Here is a 13,167-nt window from a genome sequence, read left to right on the forward strand (position 1 = left end):
ACTGTATGCTGCTTCAGCCTCTCTCTAGGGTAAAAGTAGAACTTAAGCTATGCATTAAGTAGCGTTCCTTCTTGTGGTCGTTTAACACTTAAAAGGGGGTTGCTTGTTAAACAAGAACTTGAAGCAGGCAACTTCCCAGCCTAGAACAGAGGTGCCAAAGATCATCACAAATCTTGTCATTATTAGTTCCTCCTACAAGGTGCACATCTTCAGGTTCCTGCTGTCTGCTTAGACCAGACATGCCTACTGTAGAAACGAAATATTAAAAACTTCCCTGTGCAAAACACTAAACATCTTTCCTTTTCCCCACGGGAAAGGATGAGAGAAAGAAGGACCCATACGTAGCCAATGTTAGGCTGGCCGTCTGTTGTACTCTGGAAAGTATCCAGAGTTTAGTGAAGACAGCTGTATGAGACCTTTCACTAAGTAAAATCCTTTTTATAGTCAAAATAACATGCCATTTATGCTTGGAAGTTACCTTGAATATTGCTGTTTTATTTTTAAATAGCATTGCAGATGTAATTAAGTGCCTTGCATTAAAGTGCCTTCTCTGTACTGTTACTTGGATCTGGTTCAGATGCTATACCAGAGAATTACTTAGTCATTGTAAAAAAGAAAATGTTTAGTCACAAAACCCAAAGGTTAAAATAAGACCTCATAAAACTTTGTTTTAAATACATTGGTATATGATTTATATAATCTGGATTAATGATAACAGGCATCTAATTTGCCTTTCTACGTTTACACTGCACCTTTTTTGCACTTTCCTAGTATTAGTATGTAAGATATTTTGATTTTTTGTATCAGTATATTTGTATGCTTTTTATAAGCTTTTATCCAAGGGGGCATAAGAACCACAGTCCTAAGTTTTCCATTTTCCTGAGTTTTCACAAGTGCCGTGCAAGGCAAAACCATTTCAGTGGTACGAAGAATTCCCCTTGAGCTTTCCAATATGCCAATGTAGTGTATATCCCTCTCTTAGGAGTTTTAATTTCCTTACGCTGAGGAAAAGTTGGAACCTGGGTCTGCTGCATCCCAGGGGACTGCTGCAGCCATTTAGCTGTTGGATAAAAGAACGCTTCCTTTTCTGGCTAACATTTAAGAGAAAGCAGTAGTATTTTGTGCCAGTACTAACCCAACGTATATGCCTTGAAAATGAATTCCTAAGGGGAGAACAGCCAAAGAACAATTACTTGGCGGATCCTGCCCTGGAGGCTTGGTTGAAAGTTGAACTACACAGTTGTATTTTAGGTGCATTATTTCTGCCAGTGCCCAGAGGATGCAAGGCCTCTAGATTGTTAAAGTATAAAATTCTAGGTGCCTAAAGCATGAGGAGGGTTAGAGGTCTGTGAACAGAGGTCTTAAATTTAAGTGCTGATATAATGCTTAAACCCAACTCTACTCATCTTGACTCCATGTTACAGACAAAAACTGAAACATAAAACCACACCAAAGTTAAATATTACTCTACGTCTTTTAAAGTTTCTGAAGTCCAAACTGTTTTTCATGCTTTCTAATGTAAGATGATGCGTATATGGTCTTGAGGCAATTGTTTTGCATGACTTCAAGATTTTAATTGTAGCAGTGTTTACTTTTTCACAGGAAGTATGTTGGACTTGGGAAATAAATGATCTTTATATGTGAAATTGTCATGACTGACATTTGCAATATAACTTTGGCATGAAGCTAATTCAGTTGCTGAGTCAGCTAACTTCAACAGTAAAATGCTAATTTCATCTATTAGCATATTTATCAAAACTTTCATTTTGAGAGAAGCCTGTTCAGTTAAGACCTGTGCTGACTGAAGACGTGAAGGTCTGTTTTAAAGCGAAGTTGTATTGAGGAGCTGAGAAGGATGCGTGTAGTCGTACTACAAACTATAAATAAATGAAACCTCTGCCATTTTTAATTATCAATGGACATTAGGCCTATTGGCAAATTAAAGTTGACGCAAGTATGCAGTTCTTTGCTGAAGCCAAGTACTACCTAGTTGAGGTAGCTGGGTGGTGTGGTACTTGCAGATGGTGCAGTTGTTGGGAGGCAGATCACACCTGGATGTTGGCAGGGCAGGGTATGTTTTATATGCTTGCAGGCTCTGCCACATAGCTGTGGCATGTCTGCTTTGGAGGTTTCACATGTCCCAGTGAGCTTGCTTGATTCTTTAACATTAATACCTTTAATAGGATGTAAGTGATGATACGCAATTCCAACAGGAATATAGTTGTGTAGGTATTCACAGTGAAGCTGTAATTTGGGATCTGCTTTGATAAAAATTGAATTTTTAGCGTTGAAATCCGAACCTTCTCTGCTTAGCAAGAGGTAGGGAAGAAATCATACCTCTCAGAACTGTCGTTTTCAGACTTGCATTTTAAGAGGTATTTCACAGCCATCCACCAAGAGCTTTCCTTCTTGATGTGAATAATCTAAACGATCAGAGTTGGAGCTAAGTTTTGATCAGGTGATGAATTCTTAACTCTGGTGGCACCGACTTCTCATTGGATTTAGGGCCTGCTCAAAAGCTATTTAAACTGGTGAATTTTGAATGAGGTTTATGATATGAATTTAGCCACTGTTCAGGGAATGGTGCAAGACCGAAAGTTGTTTAAGGAAGCCTTCTTTGAAATACACAACTAGAATTTTAGTAGAACATAATCCTGTGCATTGGCATCATGCTCAAAGATGGATGTCATTATAGAGTCTGCATCTGTAGTCAAATAGAGTGTGTTTAGTGTTTTTTAGAGGCACAGCAGAACAGTATATTTAAAAGTGTATCAGAAATTATTAAAAGAATGTAAATTGTTTAGTCTCCTCAATTCCAGGGTTTTTTTTAAAGCAGTTCTGACTGTTAGGGCATGTTGAGACAGCTTAAATTCCTCCTATATTCCCATACCTTAGAGCTTCCCATTGGCTGTCTCTAGACTTTCAAAAGCACCTATTCAGTAGGAACCCCTAGGGCCAAAAGCTTGTGAATATAGTATTTAGAGCCCAAGGGGTTTAAATACAAAAGTTAACCTTAGCTCAGGAAGGCCAGGCTGCTTGTCAGTGGCAAGGGGAGGATCCTCTTCTTATTCACTCTTGCGAGTCTTAACTGAGTGATCAGAGTTGCCCGTTTAGGCCCTCTGAGCTAAAATTAACTTTTTGGAGCTAATCCTTCCCTTCTTACACCACTGGTCTTACAGAATGTTGGAAATGACAGACTGCCAAGTCATTAAATTATTTATTAAAATTTAAGTTCTGAAGATGCTTAGGTGCTTTCAAAAATTTTATCTCAAGACATTCAAGGACATCAATTTTATCCCTGCACCTTATATGTCATAGTAATAGAAATATAATTTCTATTATGACTTTTCTTTCTTTTATGTTAGCAGATGGACCATATCTTCAAATCATAGAACAGCCAAAACAGGTAAGAAGAACACTACATTTTGAAAATCTTTAAGGTAGCTATGTCACTATATTCAGCTTTGAATAAAATTATGGCTTAAGATGAGGAAAAAAGAGTATTAAAGAGGTTCAACTCTCATAACAAATGTGGCTCTTAACCATGAGCAGTTTTTCCTCTCACTTTTGTAGTTAAATCGTTTCCTGTTTTGTTCTGTTTTCATCTTTGTGTCTCTCTGGAAATGTCATAAGACAAAAAATACCTGAGGGTTTTAAAAAAATGTCTTGCTGAGTATAGACTCTTCATCTTAAAAGTGACTCTTACAGTACCCCAGTATTTTGAAACATAAATTATTAGACCAAACACGGAAGAATTTTAGAATTTGTTTCATGTTTGTTGAAACACATGAAAGAAAAAATAAAAACTTTTCATTCTGTTTCCAAGTTACAAGAACTTTTGACTTGTGCTTTGTCATCATGAAGAAATTCTGTTGTCCTTTGAGATTCCTTTCATCACAGTTGGCTGTTATGAATAACCCAAGAAAAATGAAGATAAATGCTTGCATGTAACTTTTTTTGTGACACTGTAGCAAACACTCACTTATGCTCCTCTGACAGTATGAAAGTCATTCCAATGCACTGGTTAGTTTTCATGCAACTGATGTACAAAGTAATTGCTGGGTGAAGATCACCCTGAAGTATGCCAGGGTATTGTTCCCCTTTAGCTGGTGGCATCAGCAATTACAAGTATTCCTCCTTAAGCTGTTTTACAGTATGGAGACCCCTTTCCTGCCTCTCCCAATCAGTTGCATAAAATCCTACCTTAATGGAGCTGTTAAGTAGACAGGGGAAGAGGGTGACTAAAAACTGTCCCATCCTCTGCTTGGTGTTCTGCAGAAGCATGCCGCAATTCAGTCTTCCTTGTAGGAGGTGGTAGAGACCATTTGTTTTAGCCACACACCAAAGAAATTTTTGTGCTCAAGCATCCCTCCAAGAAGAGGGACAGTCATGGTCATAGGTGAAACAGCAGTGTATTGTGAACTCTTGGAAGAATATGCTGCCTCTTCCTTGTTGTTTTAGTTATCCCAAATCAGGCTGTGCCTTTGCATGGCAGAGCCTACAGTGTGCAGTGCCTAAGGAGAAACCATCATTTTCATGCATAACTTCTCAGCAAGCAGCTCCTGTAGTGGAGTACCCATGTGGCAAGCTGGGCAATGGTTTATAATAGGGTGATGAGGGTGATCCATCAGCAGAGTGCTGTGTGCTTGTGATCATTTTTGGAGCAAAGAGACAGCTGGGGGAGAGTAAAACTGTACGTGTGAAAACATAGCTAGGATAGCAAGGGCAATAGATAGGGGAAGGCCACGCAGATGACTGCTGGATCTGTTGGACTGAAAGCATAGAGGTGAAGAGAGACTGGGTCGTCTCCTATGTCGTGACTGCAGAGGTTGCTTTGCCTTTTGGGCAACTTGAGATCAAGCTCATCATAGCTGGGCACTTCACTTGCAATACACTTAGTCACTCAGTTCACCGTAGGAAGGCTAAAGGATACGTGCTTAAGGATGAATTACATTGTCTGGTCAGTATCTGAATAAAAGTGAGATCTTTCCATTTGTCTGGGAAACTAGTTTTTAAACTGAAAAGGCTTTAGTGAGATAGGTATCGAAGCTAATGATTAAAGAGTGATTTTTGAACTGTTGTTTACTGTCAGCTAATACAGACTTTGAATTCAGAGTTGTCTACTATTAGAAAGAAGCTGAATGATTCTTGATGAAGGATACAACACTGACTGGTGCTGTTTGGACAGACACCGGGAGCCCTATATAAGATGGGGATTTTGCCAAAAATTGCAGGACTGGGCAATAGATCTGAAAGTATTCAAAGCTGTGAGCCACATGAAATAATATAGTTGAAGAGTTACCAAATACATTTGCTTAAGAGTCGCATCTTTTGTGCCTTATAGATTACCCTGTAAAGTAAAGGGGATATTTCCTACAAATAAAAATTGAATAAATGGACAACTCTACTCTAGAGTCGTTGATAATATCCTACAGTTCCCTAAAGTATATTCGGACATCTGTTTATGTAGCTGGCATGAAAACCCAGCCATTCAAAGTCCCCTGAAGCTTTTGTGCTGTTTATGGATGCCACTCAGAGATACAGCTTTCACATGCTCTTCCCAGAAGGAAGAAACATTCCTGTTTCTTCCCTGTTCTTTTCTTTATGATGCTTTGGATTTCCTTGATTATTATTGGCTTCAATTCTCTCTACCTAGCAGCAATCATGGGAGAAAGAGTATCTGCTCTTGCATTTGCATTCTCTATCTTTTAATTTTTATCTTGTTTTGAGACTATAAATAGATCTCTGCTTCAAAATATCTTCACTTACTGAAAGAAAAATTTCAAGTTGCTGCTGTGTGTAAGAGTGAGACTAGAACACTTTCTCCAGGGCTATGGTTCAGTGGTGCTTTGTCAACCAGCACTCAGACAGCATTTCAGGGATGGACAGTTGTAACTTTTCTGTTTGTGGGCTGTTTGGGCAAGTCTTGTTTGGGTGTGTGTGTGTCTGCACACTAGCGCATGCATGTGCTTATTTTTTTAAGTTTTGTTTCTAAACAGCTTTCAAGTTTCTTCTTCTTTATTTACACAGAGGGGGTTTCGTTTCCGATACGTATGTGAAGGGCCTTCACATGGTGGACTTCCTGGTGCTTCTAGTGAAAAGAACAAAAAATCATACCCTCAGGTCAAAGTAAGTATGTAAATCATTAATTTTGCAATCTAAATGCAAGTGCCATATGTGTGCGTACAGTACCTTACTGCATAGCAACATAAATTTGTATGAAACTAGTCAAGACTGACTGCATTTCAATCCCAACTTTCAAAATGTAATTGATTTTAAAAAGGAAGTTGTCTTCAGATTTGTGGAGTTATCGTGGCACTGTATTTATCTGCCAGCAGTTGAGCAGTAAGCTTTCCTGCACCTACCACCTCACTGCCCTCGTGCAGACTAATGGAGCTCTTCCTTAAAGTGCAGTTTTAGCATAAAGCAAAGCCTGAGCTGCTCGATTTACTCCACTTCTAGCATACTGCAAAGCATGAGTCTGGTCAGTTATTCAACTTCACTCTAAGATGCTATTTACCAAATTTTCCTTCTTTTTCTGTTCATGTTACTCCTTATTCAAGATCTCTGGGATACTCTGTTCTTAAGGGCTTAATTCCTTTAAAGTCAACAGAAAAATTCTCATTTTAATAGGAGCAGCATTATGTTCAGGTGTTCGCTGAATGTTTTTTGGGGCTTTTTTCCCCTGGAAAAAATTCAAGGATGTTAATCAAAGAAACATTCTGTGCTAGCATGCTATGAAGATTATCACAGTGGTGATTAATCATTCTAGGATTAGAGAAGAACTATCTTTGCCTGTGGTTCTTGCAGCAAATTCTTTTTCCGTGGAAGTGGGGAAAAGATACACTGTGTCTTTTCAGTATTTTTTTAACTTAATGAAAGTCTTAGTCTTGGTATTGCATTACCTCTTTGAACTATGGCACTAGAAATTGCCTCATGAGAAGCAGGGTTAACGTATTTTAATTCTGGTATTACCTCTTTCTCCTTTACGGGGATTGAAAGGGAGGGAAGAGTGGCAAGCAGTCAGCCTTTGTCTCGGTGTGTGCCACTCCTCAGCTTTCTCCACAGTATGCATGTAGTTCTTCTGCAGTTCTTGAGAAAGGCTGGAGTTTGGAGCAGTTGCATCTCCATAATGAATCAGTATGAGCATGACTCAATGGAAAATAATCAGCATTGGCTGAGATAGCCTAGGGTGTTAGTCTTGTGAATTGAGAAGAGGCTGGGAAAGCTGATTTTACGTAGCCTTGCAAAACTCCTATGAAAAATTACGAGCCCAGGTAAAGGATATACTTGCTTTTCCCTTTCCTATTGTGATGGTAATGATGAACCAATGAATGAAATGCCACTCTTATGTTCAGATATAAAATAATTTGCCTCAATTGAGCCAGATCTTTGGATTCCAATCCAATCTGTATTGATGATAATACAAACTATACTTTATAAAGGTGTGATGGATTGCACAATTGCATGACAAGGAGATACACAATGAGGAGTTATACAGGAAATGGAATTTCACCATGAGTAAACTAGAAAGCAAAATGTTCTTTGGCTTTCCATCAAACCTTCTGTTTTCATTGATCATCAGATTTTAATTTAATCTAAAGCTTCCATACACACACACATGTGTCCCTTCCCCTCCCTCCCTCTCGTCCTACTGTGTGCATTTGGGTTTTTTCTAGTACAAATCCCCACATGGCAACACCTGCTGGGAGAGGCTGGCAAAGGAACACAAGTAAATTCCTCAAGGCCATTGCTTGTTAGTGCCTGTTCTTGATTCAAGTGGTGCCAGTAAAGACGGAATTGTTTCACACCTTTTCCTGTAAGTCTCTCCTGTGTTTTGTCAAAGGGTGCTCACCTTGTCGTAACTGAGGTGAGCACAATTGAAGATCGCTGTTTTTGTTGCGTTGGGGTTTTTTTGTTTTGTTTTGGGTTTTTTGTTTGTTTGGGTTTTTTTACTCTTGTGCCAAGGCTTTCACCATAAAACTGCCATTAATTGATCACAGTACTGTGAAAGGACAGTAGTGTGAGCTTTGTACTGTAAAAAGGAGGTTTTGTGACAGATCTTTAAACCTAGGCCATGGTGTGGTCAGTGCAGCTCACATTGGTATCTCTTCTGCTTGGCCAACTCTGCACAGAAAGCTGATGTAATTTATCAGTAGCTACCATGGGATGTCCTGAAAATAGACCTCTTCAGTGCACAAAAAAGCGTTGCAGTCTCCCTACTCCCTTTTTATACGATTATGGGTTGAAGGCCAAAAGAAAACACATCTATCTGATATGACCTCTTGCATAATGTGGACTGTTCAACTTCACCTTTTTTTTTTTTTTTTTTTTTTCCTGCACCTAGTCCCTAACTTGTAGCTGAGCTGGAACACATTGAAATGTATCTTTCATTTAAAGGCTGGAGTGCTGAAAACTTTGCTATGTCTCTAAACAAGATGTTTTGGTAGTTAATGACATATTTAACGACCTCCTGTTTAGTATATTAGGAGATGGTGTGGGTCAGGAGTTACTATAGCAGTTGTGCAATGTCAATCTTTACACTTAAGACAAATCTGCACTGGGCAGCAAGGTGGAATTGAATTAAAATCTCTTGTTTTAACAGCACAGTCATGACAAATGGCGTCTAGATAACAGTAGTATTTTTCTAGAATATAAAAAATGGGATTAATTAATCTTTATGGTTTATGGAATTATATTCCTTTGCTTAACCCTGTCTTTGCTAACAGTAATCCTAATGTCACGTACAAAACGTCTTACATTTTCAGAGGATTTTATATAACTTTGCATGTAGTTATGGAGAGCAGAGAAGTAGATAGTGAACATATTATAATGTTACATTTCATGACAAGCTTCATGATTACAGTAGAAAGCTACCTAAAATTCTTCATTTAAATTCCATCTTCGTCTGCGTAGTGTAAGTAACACAACGCTGGAAAATTTTACTATCTAGAACAGTTGAAATCAAAGCTCCTGAGCTGCTTATTCATTGTTAGCTTTTTGTTCAGGGGAAAAAACAATCGATAGTATAAGAAAGACTAAAACTCAATTGTCTAATATTATCACCAGCTTACTTAAGTGTACATTTTTTATTCATAATTTGCTTGTTTTTATGTATTTGAAAAACTGTGAGAAAACTTGCACAGAAAACTTCCACTGGCTGCCTTACACATTTACCATGTGTGCCCTGATCTTGCATACTGATGTTAGTGTAGGCATATTCATCTTTTACACTGAAGTACTTGATCCAGTTTTGGGTATGAAAAGAATTCGCTGAAAATAGCGGTGTGAAGTAAACGTCCTGAATTTTCATCTCCTTGGGGGCAAATCTATGTGGGTGGCAGCAAACTCAAGTTGCCTATTCTCTGTGAGCTGGATGTAAATCAGCTCCAGCCCAGAGGCTGAGTAACCGATTGCTCAGAGGTGTGCCCAAGCTGATGAGCACCATCTCTCTGCCGATGAGTTTGGGCATTGTGCAGTTCAGCTTGGGAATTGAAGATACATACCAGTTAGGCAGCCCTGAACCCAGGCACCTGAACAGGAGAACTGCCCATCTAGTCATGTCCTGGGGCTATCCTAAATTATACCTCAATTTGGAGATAAGCATTTTTATTGAAATTGGGGATTTCAGCACATACTTCAAGTTCAGGAAGGAAATTTATGGAAAATTAAGCAAGTTAGTTTGTTGGTGAGCTTTCTTGGTGAAGAAAGGAGCAACATATTTGCTTTTCTCACCCCATAGGAATTAAATTGTAGAGTGATAGATTGTTGATTACAAGTTAAAAATTTATTTAACGGCTGAATAAAGGAATAAACATGAGACAAGAATGACCAAACCTTTTGTTATAAATCTTTACCCCTCTTAAAAACCTGTGCTGAACCAAATTCAGCCAAAACTAAATCCAGTGAGATTTGTGCTTTTTACTGTTATGGTTAATTTGGCTGAATATGGGGCACCGAGTCCCTTTAGTTGGACTCCTAAAGCAGAGCACCTAACTCCGTATTTTTGGCATGAGAGTGACCTCACATTCAGAGGATCAGATATCTTCAGCTCCCATTGGTTTAAGTTACTTTACATTGCTTTTTCTTAGACCTCTAAGTAAGCATCCAGTTGCCTAAACAATTCGTACCACATCTGAAATATTTTGTCTTAAACTAGCAACTGAAAAAAAAAAAAGATGCTGCTCCGTGAAAACATACTGTTTATAAAGAGTGAGCAATGCCTCATCTGTGGAACACTGTGTATGCGCGTATTGAGGACACCACTAGTCACACTCTGAAGGTTAGGCAGGATATAGTTGCTCTAACAAAGGATATAGGATATAGTTGCTATAACAAAGTTATTAGAAAGAGAAATAGGTATTTTTTAGTTGCTGGCTTTGTAGGTTTGACATGGTCTTTTCCATCATTTGCTTTCTGTCGTTGACCAGTTGGTTTCACTTCTTGCTTGTAAGAGTAACTGGAAAAAACATCTTTGAAGTAGGAAAACATTCTTATAAAGTTTTTGTAAAGTTTCAGAAACTATAAAAAATTGGCTGGGGTCTGGATCGCAGGAGGATGTGAAATAACTGAAAAAACTTTCAACTCTTGTTTTGAAACTGACTCAATCTCAAGTTCACAGGGTCCTTTTAATCTCTCAGACAGATCTCTCTCAAACAGAAACAGCAGATAAATGTGAGCCTGCAGCATTTTAACTTTATCAGATTAGATCAATTGAATGCTGCTTCAGTACAGGATGTAATCAAGTATTACAGCTATGCTCTTCCCAGGAACTCCTTATTTTCTTTTTTCTCCCCTATCTTTAATTTGAAGTTCAGTGCTATTTTTTCAGATCACAGCTCTGATTTGAGCAGTACAGCACCCACATGCTATCTCCCTCTCATGTCGAGTATATGTTTTTGTATCAGCACCATAATCCTTAGGTTTCTATAGATATTCAGCATTGTAGTACACCATCTACTTTTTAATGCCTTTGACAGTGGTTTTTAAGTTCTTATGTAAAAGGTGATAGTTATTTGTATATCTTAGTGCCAGAATAAATTTTAGGTTATTCTGAAACTGTGGCATCAATGATTCAAAGACACCAAAAAAATTATTTCAGACTTAATTTATGGTATGTAAGGATATTTAACCACTGAGGCTATTTTGCTGGGCACCGAGATAACCTGGCTGTCTCAAAATCAAGTAGGAAAGTCTTTCTATAAGAAATATAGGTAGGAAACAGTTCAGGGACATTCTGTAGCCTTTGCAGCATAGGACATCAGACTGGATGACAAAAATAGTCCTTTCTTGCCTTATGACCTACATAAGGTATTACGTTTTAAAAACTCTCTTGTTTTTCCCCTGAGAGAGACTACAAAGATCATGCTGAGCTGAGTAACAGGGGGAGATTGCAATCTGGTTACCGCTGCAGTTATATGTTCTGCTTTCAGAGGCTGGAAAGTCCTTGACGTGCAGCAGTCCTACCTACAGTTTTGCTGTGGTTTCTACAGCTGATGAAGGATTTTCCTGAACTTTTCTGATGTGATACTAGAACATGCGTGTTACTCATAATGAATATAACGCTATAGATGTGCTGGGAACTTTATAGCAGGGAAAGGCTGGTTTAGTGAGGGATAAAATGAAAATAATTTTTAAAAAGGCTCCTTCTTGAAAAGTTAATTATAGTAGTGGTGGTGACATGTAGCACTAAACACAATCATTTTTATTTTCAGATGACTGTGAAAATTACATAGGGATCCTTGCATTTTCTCACTGCTGGTAAATGGTGCAAATGGTGAAGCAGTGATTATTCTGCATCTCTGTATTGTTTCAGTCTAGGAGGGGTTACAATTTGGAAACAGGAGGAAGCATGAGTACCCCATGTTTTGTATTTTAGAAACTGCTGCTTGTAAAATGCATATTAATACAGTTTTATACAGTTAACTAGCAGGCAGTGAGTAATGAGAAGACTTTTGCACACCTGTTCCTCCTGGAACAGCTTTTTTCATAGTTGGGATTTTTTTTTGCTTTTAGCAGTGAATAGGAAGACAGGGAGGGCATGCATTTGTATGTATGCAGAGTGTTTCAGCTGTGATGGAATGGGTTCAAGAGAGGGGTTAACTGGAGTGAAGGAAGCTAGCAGGACTTAGTAATGTGGTGAAATCGTGGCATTCCCTGGTTATCAGCATTTTATCAACAATATAACCTTAAGTATTCAGTTCATCACTGATTCATCACTTTAATGTTTATCGTGATCCTTTAATACCTTGGTTGATTAGATCTATAAGCTGCTGTAATACAAAGAACTTTGCCCAAGGCAAATTAGAAAAAAAATTAGAGGAGGAGGGAAAAAACCCCAACCTTGATAAAAGGGTTAATTAAGTGAATTGGAAGGGAAGGTAATGTTTTCTTTTTTAAAAGTGGGGTAATTTTATATTCAGCGTAATTTGAAAGTGGTGCGTAACTGATAACTGACTTGAAGACTATTACTTGTGAGGAAAGAAATAAAGTTCTAAATAATATATGTAAAGCAAATAACTTACTAATACAGTATGTTATTAGTAATTTTAGGTTTGTTTTTGAGACATTACTTGACATCACAATTTTAAAAGCTATTTAAAAATATATGAAATATATTCTAATCAAAAATATTGATTAGAAAATACAACAGGGAATAAAAGCTTTTGTAGTCCTCCAGAGTTGGCTATACTAAGGCACCCAGTTTATCATAGTTCCAGTCCTGCAAAATCTCAGGTGGGGATTTAGCATATATCCTCATATACACTTAAGGGAAATATTTACTGGACTGGGTAATGTGTGTTGATGTAGCATATTGAACTAACAAAATACCTATGAATATAGAATTAATTAACTTTAAAATCTCTACCTGAAGAGTCATTGTATTGTAATGAGGCCAAAATGTTTTAAAACAATCATAATATTTAAAAATAATTTTAAGTGTTTTCAAATTGGGCAAAATAATGTAGCGTTTTGTGTTAAATATGTACATTTTCTGTATGCTTCTTAACATATAACAATGTTTATTGTGAATTCAGTGTACTAATTGAAATATAAGGAGAGCAATGTGGAGTAACTGGCCAGAGTGTAAAACTGAAATTCATGATTTGGGAAACAGAAGGTTGCTTTCCTTTAGCTTTGTTTTATTTCTTAACTTTTTTGGCCACT

General features: G+C 37.8%; 1 protein-coding gene across 4 annotated transcripts in view; it reads left to right on the forward strand.

Annotated features, from left to right (window-relative positions):
- The window catches only part of NFKB1 (nuclear factor kappa B subunit 1), a 61,435-nt gene that overhangs the window by 20,115 nt on the left and 28,153 nt on the right, over positions 1 to 13,167 (forward strand). For 2 of the 4 annotated variants that reach the window (XM_072863119.1, XM_072863122.1), the window contains 2 exons: positions 3,369 to 3,406; positions 6,031 to 6,129. In XM_072863119.1, coding sequence (XP_072719220.1) covers positions 3,369 to 3,406; positions 6,031 to 6,129 — 137 coding nt within the window. Of the gene's footprint in view, positions 1 to 3,365; positions 3,407 to 6,030; positions 6,130 to 13,167 lie in introns of all 4 variants that reach the window. The other 2 variants (XM_072863118.1, XM_072863121.1) reach the window with 1 other exon arrangement.

The sequence above is a fragment of the Ciconia boyciana genome, chromosome 5, assembly GCF_034638445.1.
Source record: "Ciconia boyciana chromosome 5, ASM3463844v1, whole genome shotgun sequence".
NCBI lineage: Eukaryota > Metazoa > Chordata > Aves > Ciconiiformes > Ciconiidae > Ciconia > Ciconia boyciana.